Below are 26422 nucleotides of genomic sequence, written 5' to 3' on the forward strand. Positions count from 1 at the left end.
TCCCCTAGATGAAAAATGTCGATTGTATGTACAGCCAATGGTGCACTATCTCCTGCACTTTGTCTGATCAGAAGGACTTTTCACCCATTACCTATTTGACTGATCCAAGGATGTGGTAATTCCTTGTAGTGATATTTGGTATGGTGAAAGTGGAAGACACTGGAAACAGAATAACTTGAAGGTTGTAATCACTGAAGTGTCGCATTAGGTTGTAGACAGCTGGCATATAGCAATGATTATATATTGCAAGTGCTCATTTTTCAGAAGATAATAATTTTAGGGTCCATATTATAGGACTTCTATTTCTTGATGAATTCAAATACTATTATAGTCACAATCATGCCATGGTATGAAAGAAAAATTACACAACCTCGAGCGGGAATCGAACCTGCTGTTCAGGAAGTCGCAGGTTCGATTCCCGCTCGAGGTTGTGTAATTTTTCTTTCATACCATGGCATGATTGTGACTATAATAGTATTTAAATTCATTAATATGTCACATCAACAGACGTATATACGTCACCAAACATCGTAAGATGAAGATTCTATTTCTTGTTTTGATGCATACTACCTCCTCTCTAAATATTGGAACCTTTTTTCAGAACATCCTGCATATGAATCAACCATAATCCGAAAATCCATGTTTTGGCGCTTCTAGTCCGTGTCACCGTTTTTGGCGTGTGAAATAAGTAATGGGAACGTTCAATGCGAGTGTTTTACCTTTGCCGCATTCAGTCTGACAACTGTGTTTGGCAAATGGCTGATGTGAAGTGTATAGGAAGTGGTACCATTCTCAGCTGCACTAGCAACATGCTCACAAACTGGGTACTATACTCTAGGACACACGCCAAAAATGCTGGCACCAGCTGTACTTCCTTTTGCCTTCTGACACAAGACTGTGTTCATGTTACATACAGACTAGCATGTCATCAATACAAGACGTAGAGATCAAGCACTTAAAATTATTTAATCAAATAATACCTCTATTCAATCTTTATAATTATGCATACAAAAGGCAACTTCAGATATCAAATTTTTCAAAGCACAAATTATGTCCCTCTTCTTCATATTCTTCTCTTGACACTGTTAAGCTCAGAAACTCTGGATCTTGACTCAGCAACGCCCCTCCATGCCAAGAATACGTCACAGGGCTGTCAAAACCAAAAACATTTCAGTATAAAATGTCTTTAATATTGTAGGTTAAAATACAGCAATGAAATACTTGACAAAATGAATGAATTAATGAATAAATAAAAACAGTGCTACTGATTAAACAAATATAAATGACTCTCGGGAGGAAATTAAACGCAGAATAAATATGGGAAATGCCTGTTATTATTCGGTTGAGAAGCTCTTATCATCCAGTCTGCTGTCCAAAAATCTGAAAGTTAGAATTTATAAAACAGTTATATTACCGGTTCTTCTATATGGCTGTGAAACTTGGACTCTCACTCTGAGAGAGGAACATAGGTTAAGGGTGTTTGAGAATAAGGTGCTTAGGAAAATATTTGGGGCTAAGCGGGATGAAGTTACAGGAGAATGGAGAAAGTTACACAACACAGAACTGCACGCATTGTATTCTTCACCTGACATAATTAGGAACTTGAAATCCAGACGTTTGAGATGGGCAGGGCATGTAGCACGTATGGGCGAATCCAGAAATGCATATAGAGTGTTAGTTGGGAGACCGGAGGGAAAAAGACCTTTAGGGAGGCCGAGACGTAGATGGGAGGATAATATTAAAATGGATTTGAGGGAGGTGGGGTATGATGATAGAGACTGGCTTAATCTTGCACAGGTTAGGGACCGATGGCGGGCTTATGTGAGGGCGGCAATGAACCTTCGGGTTCCTTAAAAGCCATTTGTAAGTAAGTAAGTAAGCTACTGATTAAATGCCTTCTATTAGTTAAACTCATCAGATTTGCTACAGCTGAAACACTACTAAAGAACTATAACGACTGGTCAATGAAAGAGCTAACTAGAGTTGCCAGATATCCTGTATTTGAGGTCTGAAAAACTTGTCTGCTTCTTCTTCTTCTTCCTAGCAGTTTATAGTCCTAAAATGACTGTTATGATCTACAGGAAATTCTCATTCCACCTCTTCCTTGGCTGTTCCAGTGACCTCTTCCCATGTGACCTGTAATTTAAGATCGCCCTAGGGATTCTTGTTCTGACATGCAGTTGCTGTGTTGTTTTTTTTTTTTGGGGTAGGTTATTTTACGACGCTTTATCAACATCTTAGGTTATTTAGCATCTGAATGAGATGAAGGTGATAATGCCGGTGAAATGAATCCGGGGTCCAGCACCGAAAGTTACCCAGCATTTGCTCATATTGGGTTGAGGGAAAACCCCGGAAAAAACCTCAACCAGGTAACTTGCCCCGACCGGGAATCGAACCCGGGCCACCTGGTTTCGCAGCCAGACGCGCTAGCTGTTACTCCAAAGGTGTGGACTTCTGTGTTGTAACTAGTTATGTTGATATTGCATAATTCAGTATCAATTTCATATTGAGTTCATGTAGAATGTCTCAAAAACTTTTCCTATATGAAATGTATGTGGGATGTGTCAGAGACAGCGAATGTTTTCTTTTTTATTTTTGTTTTATTATTTTCTGTTTACATAGATATCATGTTGTAGAATTATGATTAAAAATAAGTCACTCTTTTATTAACATCAATGTCTTTAGAAACATCACAACGAAGCAAATAAATTTAACCTACTAGCTGTTTCTGTTTCAGTTAAAAGTAACATTTTATTCTCAAGCAATAGCAGTGCATGATTATTGATACAGTAGTATTGTTGTTGGATTGTGTGTAGTTTCTGTGAAGACGAGAAGAATGTTTCAAACCAAAATGAATGTTTCTCACCTGTATGAAACAAAGAGGACTTGTGGCATTTAGAACACAACATTTATTTAATATTTCTATAAACACAAATTTTGCAATTACAGCTTTCTAATCTGAATCCCAGATATCATTAAAGTGTCTATCTTGTAATTTTTAATAATAAAAATAAATAAATAATTGAATAATAATCTATACTAATAATAAATCTGTAGCCGAAATTTTTCTGGTAATTTTCGATTTTCCAAAAATAATTGGTCCTAACATATATAATTAACCACCCTGAAACCGAAAATCGCTTTTTTGAAATTTTTGTTTGCAAGTCTGTCTGTCTGTTACCTTTTCACGTGATAATGGCTGAACTGATTTATATGAAAATTGGAATATAAATTAAGTTCGTTGTAACTTAGAATTTAGGCTATATGGCATTCAAAATATTTTATTTAAACGGGGGGGTTATAAGGGGGCTTGAATTAAATAAATCGAAATATCTCCCTTATTATTAATTTTCATGAAAAATATTACATAACAAACATTTCTTTAAAAATAATTTCCGATAAGTTTTATTCCAGGCATAATTTTCATAGGACTGATATTTGATGAGATAAATGAGTTTCAAAATTACAATAACGCCATCTAAGGCGGTGTAATGAAATAAAAAACAAATGACTTCGTCTATAAGGGGCCTTGGACAACAACAATCGAAAGCTATGAAACATAGCCTACAGAGAATGTTTCTGTGTTTGTATGAAGTAATATCGGAAGCTAAATTAACCGATTTGTATAATTAATTATTAATTCACCATTGGAAAGTGTAGTTTCTCTAGATGGACATAATGCTATAATGTTATTACAGTAACTTCTGAGTGAATCGAGGACAGGTAAGATTAAAATAGCTTCTTATGCACAGAAAACTTGATAGGCATTCATTTCCTGTATTTCCTAAAATAATTTTTAAGACCAAATGAGTGGTCTCTGGATTAAAATGATCGAATTTTAATTTTTTTAATACAATTTAAGTAACATAATAAACGATTTATCCTTCTATCAAACACGGATGTTCCCTGGATCAAACGTCCTATTTTAATCATGTAATTACTTTATATTTATTTCTAACGGGTGCAGCAGAGCGCACGGGTACGGCTAGTTAATACAATATAACAGTTTTAATGCTTTAAGACGAAGGTAATTTTTTTGTACTATACTCTAACATTCTATTATATGCTCTGAAACGGCATTCATAAATTTCTCTCTCTCTTACAAGTTTCTCATATCTTCCTCGAGTTGTACGTTGAAATTATCCCTTATTCACATTCTGAAAAGTTTGAAAACTGTAGAGTAACCCAAACAAAGAGACGCTAGCCCCAGGGTGCTCTGAGCTGATGACTGCTGATCTACAGAATATTCTTCTGCTTCTGCTGCGATTTTCGGCTCTCTGATCACTGATTGGTGGCAAGCAGAAGGGGCCCTGGAAACTCTAGGGCACACCCAAACAAACACAAAAGCTGCGATTTTCGGTTCTCTGATCGCTAGTTGGTGACATGCAGAAGGTCCCTAGCAACCCTAGGGCTAACCCAAACAAAAGCTGCGATTTTCGGTTCTCTGATCGCTAGTTGGTGACATGCAGAAGGGCCCTAGCAACCCTAGGGCTAACCCAAACAAAAGCTGCGATTTTCGGTTCTCTGATCGCTAGTTGGTGACATGCAGAAGGGCCCTAGCAACCCTAGGGCTAACCCAAACAAAAGCTGCGATTTTCGGTTCTCTGATCGCTAGTTGGTGACATGCAGAAGGGCCCTAGCAACCCTAGGGCTAACCCAAACAAAAGCTGCGATTTTCGGTTCTCTGATCGCTAGTTGGTGACATGCAGAAGGTCCCTAGCAACCCTAGGGCTAACCCAAACAAAAGCTGCGATTTTCGGTTCTCTGATCGCTAGTTGGTGACATGCAGAAGGGCCCTAGCAACCCTAGGGCTAACCCAAACAAAAGCTGCGATTTTCGGTTCTCTGATCGCTAGTTGGTGACATGCAGAATGTCCCTAGCAACCCTAGGGCTAACCCAAACAAAAGCTGCGATTTTCGGTTCTCTGATCGCTAGTTGGTGACATGCAGAAGGGCCCTAGCAACCCTAGGGCTAACCCAAACAAAAGCTGCGATTTTCGGTTCTCTGATCGCTAGTTGGTGACATGCAGAATGTCCCTAGCAACCCTAGGGCTAACCCAAACAAAAGCTGCGATTTTCGGTTCTCTGATCGCTAGTTGGTGACATGCAGAAGGGCCCTAGCAACCCTAGGGCTAACCCAAACAAAAGCTGCGATTTTCGGTTCTCTGATCGCTAGTTGGTGACATGCAGAAGGGCCCTAGCAACCCTAGGGCTAACCCAAACAAAAGCTGCGATTTTCGGTTCTCTGATCGCTAGTTGGTGACATGCAGAAGGGCCCTAGCAACCCTAGGGCTAACCCAAACAAAAGCTGCGATTTTCGGTTCTCTGATCGCTAGTTGGTGACATGCAGAAGGGCCCTAGCAACCCTAGGGCTAACCCAAACAAAAGCTGCGATTTTCGGTTCTCTGATCGCTAGTTGGTGACATGCAGAAGGGCCCTAGCAACCCTAGGGCTAACCCAAACAAAAGCTGCGATTTTCGGTTCTCTGATCGCTAGTTGGTGACATGCAGAAGGGCCCTAGCAACCCTAGGGCTAACCCAAACAAAAGCTGCGATTTTCGGTTCTCTGATCGCTAGTTGGTGACATGCAGAAGGGCCCTAGCAACCCTAGGGCTAACCCAAACAAAAGCTGCGATTTTCGGTTCTCTGATCGCTAGTTGGTGACATGCAGAAGGGCCCTAGCAACCCTAGGGCTAACCCAAACAAAAGCTGCGATTTTCGGTTCTCTGATCGCTAGTTGGTGACATGCAGAAGGGCCCTAGCAACCCTAGGGCTAACCCAAACAAAAGCTGCGATTTTCGGTTCTCTGATCGCTAGTTGGTGACATGCAGAAGGGCCCTAGCAACCCTAGGGCTAACCCAAACAAAAGCTGCGATTTTCGGTTCTCTGATCGCTAGTTGGTGACATGCAGAAGGGCCCTAGCAACCCTAGGGCTAACCCAAACAAAAGCTGCGATTTTCGGTTCTCTGATCGCTAGTTGGTGACATGCAGAAGGGCCCTAGCAACCCTAGGGCTAACCCAAACAAAAGCTGCGATTTTCGGTTCTCTGATCGCTAGTTGGTGACATGCAGAAGGGCCCTAGCAACCCTAGGGCTAACCCAAACAAAAGCTGCGATTTTCGGTTCTCTGATCGCTAGTTGGTGACATGCAGAAGGGCCCTAGCAACCCTAGGGCTAACCCAAACAAAAGCTGCGATTTTCGGTTCTCTGATCGCTAGTTGGTGACATGCAGAAGGGCCCTAGCAACCCTAGGGCTAACCCAAACAAAAGCTGCGATTTTCGGTTCTCTGATCACGTTGGTGACATGTAGAAAAGGCTAACCCAAGCAAAAACAAAAGCTGCGATTTCGGTTCTTTGGTTGGTAACATGCAGAAATGACTGCTCTACGGTCACACGGGGATGTCTACACAAAACCTAGATATGCACAAAACTTTCGCACAGGCAACTGGATAGACTGCCTCCGTGGTCTGTTGGTCAGCATGCTGGCTTCCAGATCAGGAGGTCCAGGGTTAGATTCCCGGCTCGGCTCTCGGTGAATTTTTCTTGAAGAAGAAGAATTCCCTGGGTGTCTAGAGTCTGGAAATTTGTATGAAGGTGAGTGTGATTGTGAGTGTGCTGGGTTAATATTAATTAACCAATCATTACAAATATAAAAATACATCAGGACTGTCGCTGGGCAGTAACCTGAACACATGTTTCAGCGTCACACTGTTGACAAGTAACCCCATCTGTTAGCACAACCATAAAGCATCTAATAGATGCTATAGAGTTACCAACAACGAAAAAAAAAGGCAACTGGAGGGAGTAAGAATGAGTGTATTGTGGGTAGGTGTGTTAGTTCACGTACAGTACTTCAGGATAATATATTCATTACCGCCACTGGTTGTAAATGACTACTACTGTGGAGTAATGGTTAACCTGTCTGACTGCGAAATGAGCTGGCCATGTTCAAATCCTGATTGGGATAATTTACCTGGTTGAGGTTTTTTCCGGAGTTTTCTCTCAACCCATAAAGAGAAAATGCTCGGTAATTTTTGGTGTTGGGCTCCGAACTCATTTCGCTGGCATTATCACCTTCATTTCATTCAGATGCTAGATAACCACAGCAGTCAATAAAGCATTGTAAAATAATCAATTAAAAAAAAATTGACCAACTGAAGAAGGAAAATAAAGGTCAAACATTGTTACTTGCAGTGAAGCAGTTTAAAATACTGCACAACTTGCGTACTGCAGTATGTGAACAATGGTGCAACCCAAAAAGTAGCAGCTGTTGAACGTATCATGTTACAGTGTGAGATGGAAACGCTGTCATATGACGCCAAAATGATTACTGAAACAGCTGTATTTACATCAGTTATGGTAGCTAAGTAATTATAAATGATATATATTATTTTTAATGTACCAAAGTACATATGATATTTCCATACACATATTCTGCGTCATCATACAATATATGATATGCGTAAATCATTTTGTGATTTAAGACAGCGCTTATTCCGTCAGATCCCGGCCAACTAGTCACTCATAACGAGTGCACTTCAGCACATGTGTGGACTTCAGTCCTATGTTCATAGACATCTATGACGTAGTGCAGAGGGCGGCCACTAGAGGGAACCCAAGAGTTGGAACTTAAACTGCGACGATTCTGTCCGACACCGGGATGGGTATCCGGTGTGGCTTAGTGGATAAAGCGTCAGCATGTAGAGCTGAAAACCCGGGTTCAAATCCCGGTGCTGGAGAGAATTTTTCTCCGTTCCATTACTATTTCATCGTATGATGACGCAGAATATCTGCATGGAAATATCATATGTACTTCATAGACATCTATGACGTAGTCCAGAGGGAGGCCATTAGAGGGAACCCAAGAGTTGGAACTTAAACTGAGACGATTCTGTCCAACACCGGGATGGGTATCCGGTGTGGCTTAGTGGATAAAGCATCAGCACGTAGAGCTGAAAACCCGGGTTCAAATCCCGGTGCCGGAGAGAATTTTTCTCCATTCCATTACTCTTTCATCGAATTATAAATGAGTTAGTAGGAGACAAATATTTTTAATTTTCTGTCATAATTTTTGCGTCATTGTAAATAAAAATGTTTTAAATGTCGAGGAAAGTATTAACGGTATAATTTCGATGTAGGAACTCACTTTGACAAATTGAAAAAAAAAAAAAAAAAAATTGTTAATGTGGAAAATAAATACATTAATTTTCATCTATTTCAATGCAAGCTTCACTTTATCGCATTAGTGTGGTGAAATATCATTCTACGACATTTTTGTAAACTGCATAAGCTTAAGACGTTATGTAACACAAGAGGATAAAGGTACATTATGAAAATGAAGAATGTTGAAGAGTTATTGTACTCTAAGAAGATCTAGAGCACTGGTCATTAGCACTCGCTGAAGGGTAAGCGGAGCCGTCCCATGTGCCCCGTCGTGCAGCAGGAAGAGATAGAGAGCATACCCGCTAGCAGCTACGAATGCATCATAGTGCAGTGTGTTCTCCGCGGGTAAGAGACGCTAGCCCCAGGGTGCTCTGAGCTGATGACTGCTGATCTACAGAATCTTCTTCTGCTCCCCCACATTCTTGTCCAACATAATTTCATACAAACTGAAAACTGGTAATAACTCATTTTAACAATACGCTACATTTCATAATATGGACTTACTTTTCTGGTAACATTACCCGAACATTCATGTGGTCTGGTGCTCGATTTCTGACTTCAGCCTCAACCCGGTCTCGAAAACCAGGAAACAAAGTACAGCCGCCAGTTAGAAGAATGTTAGAATAAAGATGCGGATGTGTTTCTGGAGGACACACAGATATACTATGTGCAATTGATTCTGGAATTCCCATCTGTGAGATGCCTATATCTGAAGGATGGAAGAGAATATCAGGCACTGTAAAGCGTTCATTGTTGAGCCGCAGAATTTGTTGCTGCAAATAAAAGAGAGTATCTCTTAAACAAGCACAGTTAAGTAAATACCACAGCTTACATTTTTTCAAAATGTTGACATCAAAGATTTAACACCACTCCAAAGACAATGTGCAATAGTACTCCTAATACTACCTGAGGAGACAATATGTGACAGTAGGGCAATCCTTTAACATCAGCAAGAACACTTTCTACAGCATCAGCTCCTTGTATATTCAATGTTTGTTGCTATTATTAAAAGTTTAAGATAAATTCGGAGATCTAATCAATGACCAACATTCATTATTTAAACATACATTTTATTAATTAAAAGGGAAGTGTGACATGAAAGAACAGTTTATGATATGAGTGTTAAAAATGGCATTATATTCTGTAAGTAGAATTTATTTGCAAAATGAATTCCCAGATAGTGTGGAGCAAATCAGCCAACAAAGGAAAATCATTTTCAACATGCCTGTCATACATTATTTTTAGACAGCTATTTATCTGTGCTGGTATGGAGATAATTTCCCCGACTTCTCGTCTACTTGTTCCTTCTCATTGTTGTTGTTTTCTAATGCCAGGCGTTTGACAATAAAGTCATTTGACCCCTTGCACTCCAATATTTTTCAAAGATTTTATCATGGTCGGCCACTGAAGCACAGATTTTGAGGTGTTCCGAATCCATTTCTTGGTTTGAGTTGCACAATGGGCAGTTAGGGGACTGATATATTCCAATTCTATGCAGGTGTTTGGCCAAACAATCATGACCTGTTGCCAATCTAAATGCAGCTACAGACGATTTTCGTGGTAAATCGGGAATTAACTGTGGATTATAATGCAGAGAGTTCTATTTTTTCCCTTGAGATTGTGTTATCAAATTTTGTTTGTTGAAGTCTAAGTATGTAGATTTAATAAATCTTTTCACAGAGTAATACGTAGATTTAGTAACAGTCTGTAAGTAGCAGTGCTGCCCTTCTTTGCTAAAGCATCCGCATTCTCGTTTCCCAGGATTCCACAATGGGATGGTATCCATTGGAATACAAGTCTTTTATTGAGTGATATTAATTGAGAGAGCATTTTAGTTATTTCTGCTGTTTGAGATGAAGGTGTGTGTTTAGAGACTATTGATAGAATAGCTGCTTTGGAGTCTGACAATATAATAATGTAATTTAATAAAGGAAAAAGGAAAACTGGCAATTTTCATTTTCCTTCTCATTGTAATAATGAAACTTTATTACATTAAAAGCAAATGGTGGTACAGCTCAATGGCAAAGCATATCACTGTATACTGAGAGATCCCCAGTTTAAACTTGGGTACCCCCAACTTTTTTAACAGGCCTACATTTAATTCTCAATTGTTTCATATAGTTCTCAATAAAATAGTTGTTGAAGCAATTTATTTAATATGCGTACGTTTATTAACCAAAACCAGTCATTTTTAAAATTGGGCCTGTCATTATTTGTTAATGACAATTAAGTGTTGCCATGTGACATCTGGTGGGAAAAAATTGACAATCAGCACAAATACTTGAAAGTCAGTATTAAAAATACTTTTTGCACTAGTGTTAAAAGTACTTTTCGCAAGTTACAATATAATAGCCAACTTTTAAAATGTTAAAGTATCTAGTTTGGAATTTCTGTCTAAAAAACTTTATTAAACGCTTTCATTCATTGCAATGTAGTGTACGAATTGTACGAGGGCTATACATAAAGTACCTTCCGTTTTCACATAAAGCGCGCAGTAATTGGGATAGAGATGTCGTCGAGCAGTGGTACACAGAGGACCATGCGGCTGTTAATCATAATGCTACGTGTTCAAAATGTATGCTCAAGTTGAAAATCCCGCCAGATAAGAAATATGTTCAGTGATACGATTTCTTGTGATGAAAACTGTAAAGCAGCTGAAATCCATCATGTTGCACTCTGAAGTGTTTTTTTTTTGCATGACAATGCACACCCACATAGAGTGCAGTGTACTATGTCCAAACTACAAAATTTAAACGGGAAAGTGTTTGGTTATCCTCCATACAGCCCTGATTTGACGCCTTGCAATTACCATCTTTATATGCATCTGAAGAAGTGGCTTGCATCACAGCACTTTGACAATGACGAAGAGTTGCAGTCAAGTGTCGTCCGTTTGCTTCAGTCACAGGTGGAAGACTTTCATAACTACAGTATTCAAAATCTCACTAAATGCTGTGATAAGTGTCTAAATTTAGCCAGAAACTACGTACTTACTTACTGGCTTTTAAGGAACCTGGAGGTTCATTGCCACCCTCACATAAGCCCGCCATTGGTCCCTATCCTGAGCAAGATTAATCCATTCTCTATCACCATATCCCACCTCCCTCAAATCCATTTTAATATTATCTTCCCATCTACGTCTCGGCCTCCCTAAAGGTCTTTTTTCCTCCGGCCTCCCAACTAACACCCTATATACATTTCTGAATTCGCCCATACGTGCTACATGCCCTGTCCATCTCAAACGTCTCGATTTAACGTTCCTAATTATGTCAGGTGAAGAATACAATGCGTGCAGTTCTGCGTTGTGTAACTTTCTCCATTCTCCTGTAACTTCATCCCTCTTAGCCCCAAATATTTTCCTAAGCACCTTATTCTCAATCACACATAACCTATGTTCCTCTCTCAAAGTGAAAGTCCAAGTTTCACAACCATAAAGAACAACCGGTAATATAACTGTTTTATAAATTCTAACTTTCACATTTTTTGACAGCAGACTGGATGATAAAAGCTTCTCAACAGAATAATAACAGGCATTTCCCATATTTATTCTGTAGCCAGAAACTACGTAGAAAAAAAAATCAAGTTTGTAGTATGAAAACGTTGTAAATTAATCCTGTAGACACAGTGCCATTTTTATTACAATAAAACAGAAGTTACATTATGAACAGCCATTGTACAAGGTTAGCAGCTTTTATCAATGACACATTGTATTGCAATAGTCCTATAACACACACATATAGATCCCAAAAGGACTATAGCCTGAAGGATTACTGTGCTTGCTGATGGGACAGCGATATAGTATTTAACAAGATGGCTTCAAGAATTCACTTTGAGACCACCTGACATACACTTAATACTTGAAATCGTTGCAATAAGTGAAAGTCTCAGGAATCTTCTATTTCACATCAATAAATTTAAGAATGCAGCTATATTGTCAGACTCCAAAGCAGCTATTCTATCAATCGTCTCTAAACACACACCTTCATCTCAAACAGCAGAAACAACTAAAATGCTCTCTCAATTAATATCACTCAATAAAAGACTTGTATTCAATGGATACCATCCCATTGTGGAATCCTGGGAAACGAGAATGCGGATGCATTAGCAAAGAAGGGCAGCACTGCTACTTACAGACCTGTTACTAAATCTACATATTACTCTATGAAAAGATTTATTAAATCTATATACTTAGACTTCAACAAACAAAATTTGATAATACAATCACAAAGGAAAAAATGGAACTCTCTGCATCATAATCCACAGTTAATTCCCGAGTTACCACGAAAATCGTCTGTAGCTGCATTTAGATTGGCAACAGGCCATGATTGTTTGGCCAAGCACCTGCATAGAATTGGAATATATCAGTCCCCTAACTGCCCACTGTGCAACTCAAACCAAGAAATGGATTCAGAACACCTCAAAATCTGTGCTTCAGTGGCTGACCATGATAATAACTTTGAAAAATATTGGAGTACAAGAGGTCAAATGACTTTATTGTCAAACGCCTGGCATTAGAAAACAACAACAACACGTAATACTTGAGGAAAATCTCGAAAAAAAAAAAATCCAACCAGGTAATCAATCCAAATGGGATTCGAACTCTTGCCCAAAGGTAAACTCAGATATTAAATCCAACTCACTACTGTTTAAGCTATGCTTATGGCCTAAAGTGACTTAATAATTCTAGAAATGCCGTTTTAGAGAATTCAACATAAATATTCTAGAATTACCTGTTCACTTTCACTAGACTTCTCAGTGTCCTCTAGAGTTCGCACATATCCTCGTCTCAGTGTGGTGAAGTCAGGTAGAACATAATCTCGAGCAATAGTATTTTCTTTATCTCTCTTTTTGGCTATATCCATATCAGCAAGAAAATTCTGTGATACGAAACACGCATCTTCTTTGACTTGATTCATCACGTGTGTCTCATCCATAACATGAAGCTGTCTGTAAATTGTTCAAAAGTATATAAATAGAGTAAAAATTTCTATCTTGGAGTGCATTTCTTTTTACAGATGTATTCAATGTCTCAAGAATTGATTGTGATGTTCAGGGACGTCGCTAGGGGGGGGGGGGGGGGTGCGAAAGAGTGCGCAAGCATCCCATAAAAAATTGGAGCACCCCTTTCCACACCCCAAAGGGCAATTTATTAAAAAAAATACTAGGCATAAGTTATTTTGGAGAACAAAAACAAACAATTTCTTGAATAATTTCGAGGGAAAAATTGTTCCGGGGCCGGGTATCGAACCCGGGACCTTTGGTTCAACGTACCAACGCTCTCCCAACTGAGCTACCCGGTAACTCTACCAGACACCGATCCAATTTTTCCCTCTATATCCACAGACCTCAAAGTGGGCTGACAACCGTCAAGCAAAAAGTAAGCAATTTAAGTCACACAGAGTTAGTGTGCACTCAATGTTGGTTGCTTGACGGTTGCCAGCCCACTTTGAGGTCTGTGGATATAGAGGGAAAAATTGGATCGGTGTCTGGTAGAGTTACCGGGTAGCTCAGTTGGGAGAGCGTTGGTACGTTGAACCAAAGGTCCCGGGTTCGATACCCGGCCCCGGAACAATTTTTCCCTCGAAATTATTCAAATCAACTTTACAGGGAGTTATACCTGAAAAAGCTTGATTTGCATAAACAATTTCTTGGTTGTGAAAAAACTACGCCCCTTAATATATCGTTATGGATATGCTGACAAATAATAATAATAATAATAATAATAATAATAATAATAATAATAATAAACATGTATAGTATGCGCGCAAGTGCATGAGAGAACATTTTGGATTTTTTATGTACCACATTTTTACAACTTGCACCCCATCCGCACCCCCCTTGCCCTGATCCTGGCGACGTCACTGGTGATGTTAACTTAGCAGCCAGTAAGAGAGGACTTTACTGCACATGTGTGAACAGTCACTTAATACTTAAGGCTAAACACCCACGCACAGTGGGACTCTATAAAGAGGAACCCATCTGTCGAATATGCAAACAGGAGGAGGAGACTGCCTTGCATATCCTGTTTTACTGTCCAATCTTGAAAAAGACTTAGGAATGGACACTGTTGCAGCCAAGATACTATTACTAGTCTAAGGAACAGATTTTGGAAGACAATGCTAGTGTCCCTTCCAATAGGGATGCACAATAAGCCTTTTAGGCTGACGTGCAGGAGGCCTTTACACCTCGTTAAAAACTCCCCATAACCTAACCTAACGTAAGGCTAGTTTACACGATGACCATGGCTAACGAGTAGGGGCGAATGCTAGTCACGAAAGTCAGGCTTGCTCTTTTATTCATAAGGGAAGAAGGGAGGATATAATAATTCATAATTAAACTTAATAAAAATAATCAGACCCACATAAATAATTTATTTTATAATTATGAAATCATCAGTGGCGTAGCGTCAATGTAAGCTAAAAAGCTCAGCTTCCCCAGTTAATAATAATTTCATAATAAACCTGCAGTTTATGGAGAAAATTATTTATTAATTTTAATAGAATTTATATTTACGCGTTAAATATTGTGATGCGGCAGCTCAGGATGATTTGTGATGCAGCAGTAAACAAGAAGCCTGCACACACCAGCTTCCAAGCAGACCGGTTTCTTCTGTGTAATCCACCCCGCAGATTTTCCATCCCTTTTAAACTACCCTAGTCGCAAGGCTCGCAAAGAAGCTAGCTTTAACATTTAAAATAAGTAGTTTCCGAGTTATCCCTTTTCGTCAGTTGTGTTCAGTTGAAGTGTTAGTGTGCATTTGGCTGATGTAATAAATAATGAGCGAAATAACAGTTCCTGACACTAATTTACTTGAATTTTTTTTAGGACAATTGTATTATCAAAACTGACTTACGAACAAAAGTGTGATTTAAAAAACAAATGACCGACTTCCTTGCTGTCAATGAAGGACACAACCAAAAGACAGACGCATACTTATGTAATGATACTAATATTGTGATTTCTCTAAGTATGACAGGGAGTGAGCTAATGTTATACGTATACGTGTCTATTTGTTAGAGATATGTGTAAACCGTGAAATCTTATTTTATTACGTATCATTTGAGGTCATGCCTTATTGGTGTTACTTACGATGTTCCAACCAATCTTCGACTGCTGACTTGACATTGACTACTATTTATTTTAAGACTGTATTTTTGTAATACGCTTTCTCATATTGCATGAAAGACAACTTGAGTTAGCTTCCCCTGCTCAAAATTTCATGCTACGCCACTGGAAATCATTATGAGTCATGGATCATATTCGCTATCAGATGTAGAAGTTCGATATAACATAACAAACATGGCCAACAAAACAGTTCATTTAGTTTTTTCGACCCTGCCAACCAATGCACATTGTTGTATTGAGCTGCCCTGAACAAGTGCACATATTCTCTATAATGTCTTCTCTTGAATAGTCCTTGGGGAAAATGGATGTAATAATAAGGTTTCAATAACACACAATTCCGAACTCACTGCAATACTTCAAATTAATGTTTAAGAATTAATAATACATTCAGCAGCTAACACATGCATTCTGCCCATACATTGCACTCGCAAATCACAGCACATTCCCGCTGTCAATACTGCTCTGTGTAACGTTAAATAGTCGTTGGTGTAGCTCTCGGACCAGAGCTTCAAACAACACATAACAGAAGCATGTGCGCCTAGGACGGACTAAGGAGGAAAGCACTTGCGTGCACATCTTATTCTCGCTATTTCTACGTCTTTTCTGTAGCTCCAAGAAACGAGCAAGCGTTGCGATACTTGCGGTATGCAACCTGCGGATGGTATTACGCCTATACAGTATTCCAAAAAACAAAATAAATTTTAATGTACGTAACGCCATTTTGAGAAATACACATTCTACGAAAATATTGGGCTTGCACAGCAAGCATAGCATCCCCTGAGAAATCGCCCCTGTTAATGAGAAAGACAAGCTACAACGTGATGTCACATTCTTAGTCATATCATGGCCAGCATTGAACAAGTTTATATGTTGTTGTTGTTTTCTAATGCCAGGCGTTTGACAATAAAGTCATTTGACCTCTTGCACTCCAATATTTTTCAAAGATATTATCATGGCCAGCCACTGAAGCACAGATTTTGAGGTGTTCCGAATTAATTTCTTGGTTTGAGTTGCATAATGGGCAGTTAGGGGACTGATATATTCCAATTCTATGCAGGTGTTTGGCCAAACAATCATGACCTGTTGCCAATCTAAACGCAGCTACAGACGATTTTCGTGGTAAATCGGGAATTAACTGTGGATTTTGATGCAGAGAGTTCCATTTTTTCCCTTTAGATTATGTTATCAAATTTATATATCAAGTTTATATATAAATGCACATATAACATGAATGTTTTTTTTTTTTAGAATTCTGAACATGTATTTATATTAGATGTCCCGCACGGTGGTCTTAGGCATCCTGCCTAGGACTTGCGTTACGGAATGCGTACTGGATCGAGTCCTCATGGGGGGAAGAAATTTTCTCATGAAATTTCGGCCAGTGTATGGGACTGGTGCCCATCCAGCATCGTGATGCATTTGGGGAGCTACGATAGGTAGCGAAAACCAGCTATAACAGCTAGGGGGATCATCGTGCTAGCCACATGATACCTCCATTCTGGTTGGATGATCGTCCACCTCTGCTATGGCATGTGGGCGTGAGGCCAGCAGCCGGCTGGTCAGTCTGGGCCCTTCACGGGCTGTAGCACCACGGATTATTATTTATATTAGATGACTGACAAGATGGCCATGACTAGACCATGATAATCACGTGACTCCAATTTGTGCTGTAGCCTGTCTTTCTCGTTAGCCACGAAGACGACACTAGGTTTCGCAATAGGTTTTTATTTGAATGCACATGCGTGAAATGTAGTAGTGACATTACGTTATGACACTAGAAAGTATCGGCTGCTTCCAAGTTTTCATCAAACAAAACTTATAGTTTCGAGGCATTTCGAGGTTAAACACGTTCTGATCTGTGAATTGATTTACAAAATGAAATGGGAAAGTGAAGAAATTATTAAGTGTCTCGATTTATATGCAATGCAAATGTGTTTGTGGAATTTCATATGACCCAAACTTCAAAAATAAGAAAAAAAATCGAACTGTTCCAAAGTCATTCTTAAATAATTATGACAACTTTTGGGATCTTCTACACCTACCTCTTTCAATAAGGTTGCAGAACACCCTAAATGTGATCTTTTCTTTATCCATGCCCTAGTTCAGACTCCTTTCTTTCTTCTTTTCTCACTTTTTAGTATCAGTAGTAACATTTCTGCTACTACTCTAGAATTTAAATGAATAGCACTGAAGAAAAATACAAAACTTTTCATGAAACTATAGTATACACTAGTCTCCATATAAACAACTTCCTACGTGATTACTTTCATGAGATTAGTTGCGAAACCTAGTGGCATCGTGTAAACTAACCTTTAATCCACAGTGAATTGCTAATGAGTGACCTTAGATACTGTATGATTGTTACACTCACAATGAACAAGTGGATAGATCAGTGAATCAGTATCAAGTTTAGCTTTCAACTTGGACATTCGTCTGCAGAGACTATCCGAACATTCAAGAGAGCTTTTGGGAATGATTCACTGAAATAAAATTGTAATACCAACACTTTGAAGATGGCTGGAAGTCACTAAAAGTGATCTGTGTTCTGGAATGTCATCAATAAGCAGAACATGTCAAAATTGCAATCAATGATCCAAAGAGTATCGTTTCCAAAATGTTGATGGAGGATCTTGACATAAAATGTGTGTGTGTATTTCCCTTTACTTTCAATCGATAATGAAGCAGTTTGCGTTGAATTCAGTAGTTAGCAAACCATCAGACCATAAATGCCAACATTTTAGGAGTACTGTATATATGACAATGAGTAATATATTATTCAGTGTCATATATTATGTACCGATACAGTAATAGAGGAGAAATGCAATATGATTTCAATTGTCTAATCATACATTCTATATAAAATTATCGTGTTTTTATACTACCTGTACGAAATTATATCCTTAAGATGATTAGTAAGCATTTTGCCACCCACATCAATTCGTCGAATTCCTTGTTTCAGTTTCTTGCCCTTGATGTAAGGTACAATGTGTGTAAAACTGTACCCAGAGTCAACTAAAAGACAACATAATGATCCAGCATTCTTCTTCATATAGTTGTAACAGCTCAGATCTCCAGCTAGAAGGATGGTAAAAAAATCCAAGTAAAAATCCATACGGATGGTAAATGATATAAAAGTTGCAATAATTAGAATGAACTGTAAAACATGATATATGATGGTCCAACACTGTTATAATTGCAAAGGAGTAGGTGAAAGTATAGGTTATGGTAAAGGTGTAGTAATGGTAAAGCTAGGGAGATAATTGAAGGATAAAATAAATATGTAGGGAAAGGAAAAGGAAAGGTACAAGGACTAAGGGTAGAAGTGAAGGTAAAAGTGTAGGTAAAGGTTAAGAGTAAAGATGTATGCAATGCAAAACTAAAGAGTAAACTTAGGCAAAGGTAAAAGTTTATTTATTATTGCTATATATATAATATTTAAATGTATTTATTCATTTTTTAAATTTAAATATATAGAATACAGAATATAATTAGAACAATAGAAAATGAAAAAAATAATACAATCGGTATAAAAAAAGAAGATACAGCAATATACACTGGTGGCCATAATTCTGGAAACTTTTTGTGTTTGTATTGAATTGTTTTTACATCTGTTTTTATTCACACATTATTAAAATTTAAAATGTTACTCATGACTGAAATGATCAAACAAACATTGTCTAATCTATTTTTATAGAAAATAAATGACTTTTCATCATAATGTGTATGAGAAAACATATATTTATACATTAACAGTTAGAAACACTTTCGTGTTATTTTTTCAATCACACTGTAAACAGTTGGTAGGCCTACTTTGTGGGATAACCCTTATTTTTAGTGACAGCATCAATTCTGCAGGACATTGAGTCCACAAGACGTTTTAGTTCTTCCTTGCTCATGATCCGAAACCAGCTGTGGATAGTGGCATCTATGAATTGAGTTTTGCTGCTGGAATTTTTTTAGACACCAAATTTTTTAACCTTGACCACAAGTTTTAAATTGGATTAAGGTGAGGACTATTCCCAGGCCACTTTAACACCTTGATGTTTTTCTGTTGAAACCATTGCATAACACTCTTGGCAGTATGGCATGGATCACCATCTTGTTGAAATACAAAGTCATCACAATTTGAGTGTAAGTCGGCAATGGATAACATCAATTTCACTTCCAGCATATCTTTTATGTATTTTTCCGTGTTCAAGTTCCCTTGAAAAATTTGAAGTCTTCTTACTCCATTCCTGGACATGCATCCCCAGATCATGAGAGCAACAGGATGTTTCATGGTTGCGATGAGGCACTCAGGATTTAAGGTTTCTCCATTTCGTCGATGAAGGTATTTGGTTCCGTCACTTTCAAATATGGAAATCCTTGTTTCATCGCTTCATATCACTTCCGCACAGACATCACTGGTCCATGATTGATAATTTTTGCACCATTTTACACGATTTTCTCGTTGTCTTTTGCTGAGAAATGGCTTTTTTCTGAGTGCTCTTGCTTTCAGTTCATTGTGGAATAACTTCCTTTGAAGATTTCTCGCAGAAATATTACATCCACTGCTGTGTATAACTTCCTGTACCTCTTTAGAATATTTCTTTCCATCTTTCAGTGCCAATCGACAAATCTGCCTCACATCTGATGGACTTACTTTAGGTTTTCTACCAGTCCTAGATGCTGTTTTACACGATTTTGTGGATTTGAACCTCTGCCATTTCTTCTGGACGCCAGACACTGTAGCACAATTACCAAGCTTCCTTGCAATTTCCTTCATTATGTAGTCTTCTTCTCGAAGTGTGACTGCACTACTTCGATTAGAAGGTGTTCAGTCCTTTCGTGGAGCCATTGTGATAAAATTATTATCAATAAAGTTTGTGGTAAAGAAATCAGGTGATAACCGAACGAAATTTTGTCAGACTAATGATTGAAACACACTAATAATGTCCATATTTTATACTAACAGAGCTCAACAATGCTTCTAATGATCAAAAATAATCTTAAAATCAACAGCGGACCAATTTTTATTACAGTAAATAATGGGAAATTATAATTAAATCTGAAATTAATATTTAGATCTAAACGATAAGAACATAATTCTCCATATAATCACTATTTATTGTTAAAATATTAAGAATTTAAAAAATACCTTTATTAAAACTCCGTAATTGACGAATCAGTCATGAGTAATATTTTAAAATGTATAAATCTGTGAATAAATACATATGTTATAATAATTCATTACAAAAACAAAAAGTTTCCAGAATTATGGCCACCAGTGTAAAGAATAAAAAGTAAATATAAAGATGTAAGGAAAGTTAAAATACTGGTAAAGGTGAAACTTATGTAAAGTTCAGGTAAAAATAAAAATAAATTGGTCTACATTAGGGCTGGGCAGCAAGAGTGGATTCTACTCTCTCACGGGGAGTCATATGATTTCTCTTCATCCCCTTTCTTCCCCGCCAAACACCGCGTAGTGTTGATTCAGTGACGGATGAATATTAAGCGTCCCCGTTTAGAGTCTGGTTCCGCTCCCGATGCCCAGCCCTGGTCTACATGAAGGTACAAGTAACGATAAATGGATACATAAAAATACCAGAAAAAGAACTGAAAGTATTTGGTCAGATCTAAAGTATATATATATATATATATATATATATATAATTTGAACTGGTAATGGAAATTACGGGAAAACGGGAGAATGGACTTTAATAAATGACCCCTCATTTTGAAGCTTGGAACTCAAAGTTTTTCGGAAAAATAGTAGTTTTCAGTGAAATGTCAATTTTTCAACATAATTTCCCTATTTTCCAAAATCCATCTGTCATCGGTTTTGAGAACTAGCTAATTGCATTCACGGCCGACTTGATGTTCTCTTCACTTTAACACAGGGATCAAAATGAATTGTCAATGCCAGTAAAGGAGAAGCGAAGCGAGCATCAAGTCGGCCGTGTTGCATTTCAGAATAAAACAAAACACACACTACAGTAAACAATATTACACGAAGGCCATGATCTGCAAGAATGCTGACATATTTAGAGCTCAAATTAAATTGGTTATTAAAAACTTAACTTACTAAAAATAATTTACAGGTTAGATTCTGTGGTGTGTAATTTTCTGGGTACAGCTGTGTATTGGATATTAAAAACTACAAAACTTGAGGTGGTTTGATGAAATTATTACCATTAGAAATGAAATATTATTGTAGTTAATGCCATGATGTGACTATTTTTCATTAATTATACATATTAATGCTATATTGATGATATGAAAGTGAAACATTTTGGGGTTATATAAGTAGATGTAGAGAATATCTTAAATTAGATTTTGATTTCTATATTTTACTGAGTGGCGGCTATATAGTATATGTTACTGAAAGCTATAAAACTTACGTAAGATAATAATATTATTAAAAATCAAATATTTTTATAATTTTAATCAAGTGGGGTTGGGTCTTTTTCATATATTTAATGGCGGTGTGGTGTAGATATTTATATGCGTGTTCTCTTCAGTAGTGGCTCGAGAGACAGTATCTTTCATTGTTATGGAAACAAATAACTTTCAGAATGTCTGGTATTCTTCACTGAAAATAAATCTGAAAAATGGTTATTTGAACGTCTAATGAACTTAGTTTGCAGCATTTGCTGCACAAGCCACTAGTCATATTTAATATAAAAGACTGTAGGTTAAATGTAAAGGTTAATGTAAGGGTGGAGGAATGGTTGTGGAAGTTGTAATCATTATAAGATTTTTCTTCACAATCTTACCATTAATTCTGAGTAAATAGTTACACTCATATTCTTCGAAGAATATCTCAGTCATTGCCTCCTGAACCGAGGGAAAGTTGAAATAAGGTTCAGTTACAATCAATGGTGTCTCGATGAAATTTACAGGACAACATTCTTTACTGAAGATGTAATCCCATACATTTTTCTGGACATCCCAGTTCACTAAATAACCCTGGAACACATACAATAGTATTCAAGTCAATGCTCTCCCCACTATCCTCCTCAAGCTAGTCTAAAAAACCACTAACAATATCCAGTTATTCAGCATAAAAAAATACACGCATGCGTAATTTATCTAATACTACTTATATTGAATACTTACTTTCTGGAAAGGCAGAATATAAAATAAACCCGATGCATCTCTACAGTCTTCCAATTGGTCTCCAACAAAAGGTCGTCTTCTCTCACTCTTAGCTTTCATGATACAATTCGGAATAACGCTAAAACGTAAAACATATTCATTATTACACATTTTCATAAACCATTTCTTAATAAGAAGATGACATTCTTTAAGTACATTCTGAAATATATGCCCTCAAGTTGCGATGGTATGGCGCAAAGGGAGCAGGGTTGCCAAACATCCTGGATTTCCTAGGATTGCTCTGGAAAATGTTACATATGTTTTATTTAACGACGCTCGCAACTGCCAAAGTTATATCAGTGCCGCTGGTGTGCCGGAATTTTGTCCCGCAGGAGTTCTTTTACATGCCAGTAAATCTACTGACATGAGCCTGTCGCATTTAAACACACTTAAATGCCATCGACCTGGCCCGGGATCGAACCCGCAACCTCTGGTATAGAAGGCCAGCGCTATACAAACTGCGCCAACCAGGCCAACACTTGCTCTAACACTTGCTCTCGATTTTAATGGTGTGTCCTGGATTGAGTTACATTTGTTCCGAAATGTCAAAAAGATTGGAAAAATATAATTTTTTGTTCATTTCTATAAAATTATTTTTAAAATGCCTTATTCATTTTTTCAAGACCCTGCCCAACATATGTTCAATGTCACCATCAACACCGCTTGGCACTTCCTATCGGGTTGTCTTGAAATAAAAACAATAATAGTAGTATGTAGGTGTACAGTATCTTAATTCTTTACACTCTTTAGAAGTTGATTTATTATTCATAGGATTTAAACACTATATTATGAAATTTTCTGGTACAGATCAGGCTGTAATATGACATTATTTTTCCAGACTTTATCAGTAATTCAAAGGAAATTTCATAATCTAGCAGAACTGTAACAAAATTAAAAGTTTTGGCCCTATATAATTAGTTGAAATATATAAACGAATAAAATCAGGTGTATTACAAATTGAATTACGGTAATTCAAATATGTAATCACGTTAAGGTACACAGTATCATCACACGTCCTGGATTCTTGACGAGAGAATCTGGAAACTCTGAAAGGGAGAGGTATGAAGATTGGAAAAATTTCAAATCAAGCATTCAAAACCACAAAATGTATGTAATGGTTCTACTCAAAAGAACGTAACTATGTATAGATAATTTTGCGAATAGCAGACATTACGACAGTTGCTAATAATGTTATATTACATGTTATGTAATTTTTCTTAATATCAAACAAAATAAAAGTCAACAATTAGGCCTGACAATGTTATTTACAAGAACATTAAAAATAAAATATTCCTACTGTAGCCTATATTACATAGGCCTACTGAATATCAGATACGAATAGAAGGATAATGAGCCTGACGTTCACTTGCACATTTGTTATCGGGCAAATTTTGGTTTCCTTATCTACCCCTCTCTCATCCTTCTCACCCTCAGTGACTAGCACCCCACTGTCAATGAGTTAGGTAGGGTTTTACGAGGAGATATATCCCACTGTCAGCGACAAGGTTAGATAGGGTTTGATGAAGATACAATTAGTGATAAGTAGACCCAATGTCAGTCATGAGGTTAGATAATGTTTAATGAAGAGATAAATTAGTGAAAAATACCCTCACTGTCAGTGGTAAGGTTAGGTATGGTTTTATAAGATTAATGACAGTGCTTCTCGAAAAAAAAAAAAAAAAAAAGAAACTGCCGGCAGGTCCATTATCACTCTGTTCCAGAGGTCTAAAAAATAATTATATATATATATATATATATATATATATATATATATATATATATTCTTCCGTTACCATCTTATTTTTTTAAATAACAACACAATACGTGCACAGCATTTAAACACATTAATGAAACCATATGACGCTTAAAGGTTATAGGCCATACTATTCTGTTATTCAAAAAACTATGCATTTGTTTTTACCGAGGGTGTTCTGAATTATTACAAAATCCAACTTTTGCTGTGCATGCTCCATTGTCCAGAACAAAAACTTCTCTGTTCACATTCATTCTGTTTAAACCGCTATTTACCACAGATCACACACACCAATTTCACCGCTCCTGACACTTCATTCTTCGCAGTTCGCTTCGCATTCTCATAATCAGTGTTGCCAACAACTCGTTACGTTAATTCCCACAGCTCTAAATTAAATTTCCCATATCTAAACAAAAATTTTCAAAACCGTTGGTTTGAAGTGGGAGGAAATATTATGATCTAATTTTTCATTTTCATTTTCGAAATCATTGAAAATTCACAAATAATTACAGAATTGTATAATTCCTTGCTCCGAGCGTCGTATCGTCAAGCGTTTAAAAGTGGTGTACATATTACCATCGTCAATGTGATATTTTGCATAATTCCCTATATTCGAATATAGACCTATAGATTTAATTGCGTTGTACCCTCTCCCTGTGACTTCTAGATCTTTTTGGTTTCTAGAATATAATATCCGCGGCACAACAGTTCATTAAGAACTAGGGTCGACCAGCCGACTGTCGGCCTCACGTCCACATGCTTTTGCAGAGGTGAACGATCATCGAACCAGAACGGAGGTATCGTGTGGCTAGCACAATGGCGCCTTGTTTATAGTTATGAAGAAACCTGGAATTATTGGAAACTGTCTTCTTTTTAATATAAAGTGTAAATTTACATCACTTGGAATTAAATCTATCCGTGGTATGGAAACACTCTTACCTTGATTATTTCCGTTTACGTATTCTCCTCCATTTTGTAGTATATTGACAAATACCTAAAAAAGGCAAATGACATTCCCTTTTATGTTTTTAACGCCCAGTTTATCCTTAACTACATCATTTCAAAATAACTTTAAAACATCTTAACTACACACTACACCGGTACCAAATTCAGGCTTGGTTCAATCTCTATCCCAATGAAAACAAAAACAAATTTCAATAACAAAGGATCAAAGTGACAAACATAAAAACAAAAACATTGTAAATAAGTCTCCAAAAATAAAGTAGTAAATTGAGTACACATGAAACATATTAACATCACAACATGTATTCCCGAAAAATCTTTCTTTTATAACCTTCAACCATTTTAATCAGCATCATTTATTCGCAAATCTTGAAAACGGCAAGTTACAAAATGCTGGTCACACTGAATGCTGTCACCATCAAGTCTCCCCGTGGAGAAATGCATTTTTCAATGGCTTCTTTTTGGATTCGTCGTACTTAACTTCAAAACTGCTTAGAGCACATGTAGCTAGTCCGCCATCCACCATCTTGAGAAAAGTCAAATCATTTGGTTTTGCTGACTGTTGGAGTCACATGATGAAGTATTTTTGGTCCATATTTCATTTGATGATCATTATAATCAACATACCTTTGTGAACATGTTTGATAGCGTTGTAATTCAATTTTTTATATGATCTGCCACATAATAAACGGAAAAATATGTTATTTCAGTTTGATGGAGCAACAGCAAATTACGCTCTATCGTTTAGCCAACATTAGATAAAATGTTTGAGGAACGTTGGATTGCACGAGGTGGTCCTAAAGCTTGACCTCCACGTTCACCAGACCTTATGCCTCTTGATTTTTCTTCTGAGTCTACGTGAAACTAGAAGTGTTTCATACACGCTCAAAACGCTGGACGTCTTAAAGGAAAGAATCACTAACGCCATACAAAACATTCCATAAATTACACATTAAAGCGTGAATCATGAAACTTTGAATAGTGCAAGACATTGTATTCCAGTAAATGGAGCACAGTTTGAACATGAACGATGAATTTATGGACCTTAGTAAACAAAGAAACGGATGTTAAATTATCACACAGACAACATTCTAAGAGTATTAATCGGTATCATTTTCGCCGTGATAAGCAGGCAACTTCTTTACGACAGCTGTGATGCGGGAGAATTGCATGAAGGCTGGCTTTTCCCATTTGACAAGTGACTTTTGACTCTCTATTTTCTCTCAGTAACCGCGGGTGACACTTTGTTTAGTCAACTGTCCCTGTACGTTCCAAATCCTACCCCAG

The 26422-nt window shown here is 37.4% G+C and overlaps 1 protein-coding gene across 2 annotated transcripts; it reads right to left on the reverse strand.

Moving 5' to 3' along the window:
* Window positions 1-943: 943 nt before the first annotated feature.
* Window positions 944-24503, reverse strand: Arp6 (Actin-related protein 6). Of its 2 annotated transcripts, none has more exons than XM_069830539.1 (7): window positions 24341-24503; window positions 22381-22498; window positions 22038-22230; window positions 18165-18357; window positions 12888-13104; window positions 8665-8933; window positions 944-1150 (listed from the first exon to the last, which is right to left on the reverse strand). In XM_069830539.1, exons 1-7 carry the CDS (start codon window positions 24424-24426, stop codon window positions 1021-1023), a joined length of 1206 nt encoding a protein of 401 aa, XP_069686640.1. In that variant the 5' UTR covers window positions 24427-24503; the 3' UTR covers window positions 944-1020. The 2 variants fall into 2 exon arrangements, with proteins under 2 accessions (XP_069686640.1, XP_069686641.1); XM_069830540.1 differs by having other exon boundaries at window positions 24448-24486.
* Window positions 24504-26422: the final 1919 nt, after the last annotated feature.

This window comes from Periplaneta americana, chromosome 7 (genome assembly GCF_040183065.1).
Source record: "Periplaneta americana isolate PAMFEO1 chromosome 7, P.americana_PAMFEO1_priV1, whole genome shotgun sequence".
In the NCBI taxonomy this organism is placed as follows: domain Eukaryota; kingdom Metazoa; phylum Arthropoda; class Insecta; order Blattodea; family Blattidae; genus Periplaneta; species Periplaneta americana.

Bases quoted from the DNA above. Each gene is read 5' to 3' on its own strand.
- Arp6 (XM_069830539.1), bottom strand. From the start codon at position 24,426: ATGAATGTGAACAGAGAAGTTTTTGTTCTGGACAATGGAGCATGCACA. The intron at 22,499-24,340 runs GTAAAAACAAAT...TTTACGTTTTAG, and splicing joins AATAATTCAGAACACCCTCG to CGTTATTCCGAATTGTATCA. The intron at 8,934-12,887 runs GTAATTCTAGAA...TTTTATTTGCAG, and splicing joins AGTCTAGTGAAAGTGAACAG to CAACAAATTCTGCGGCTCAA.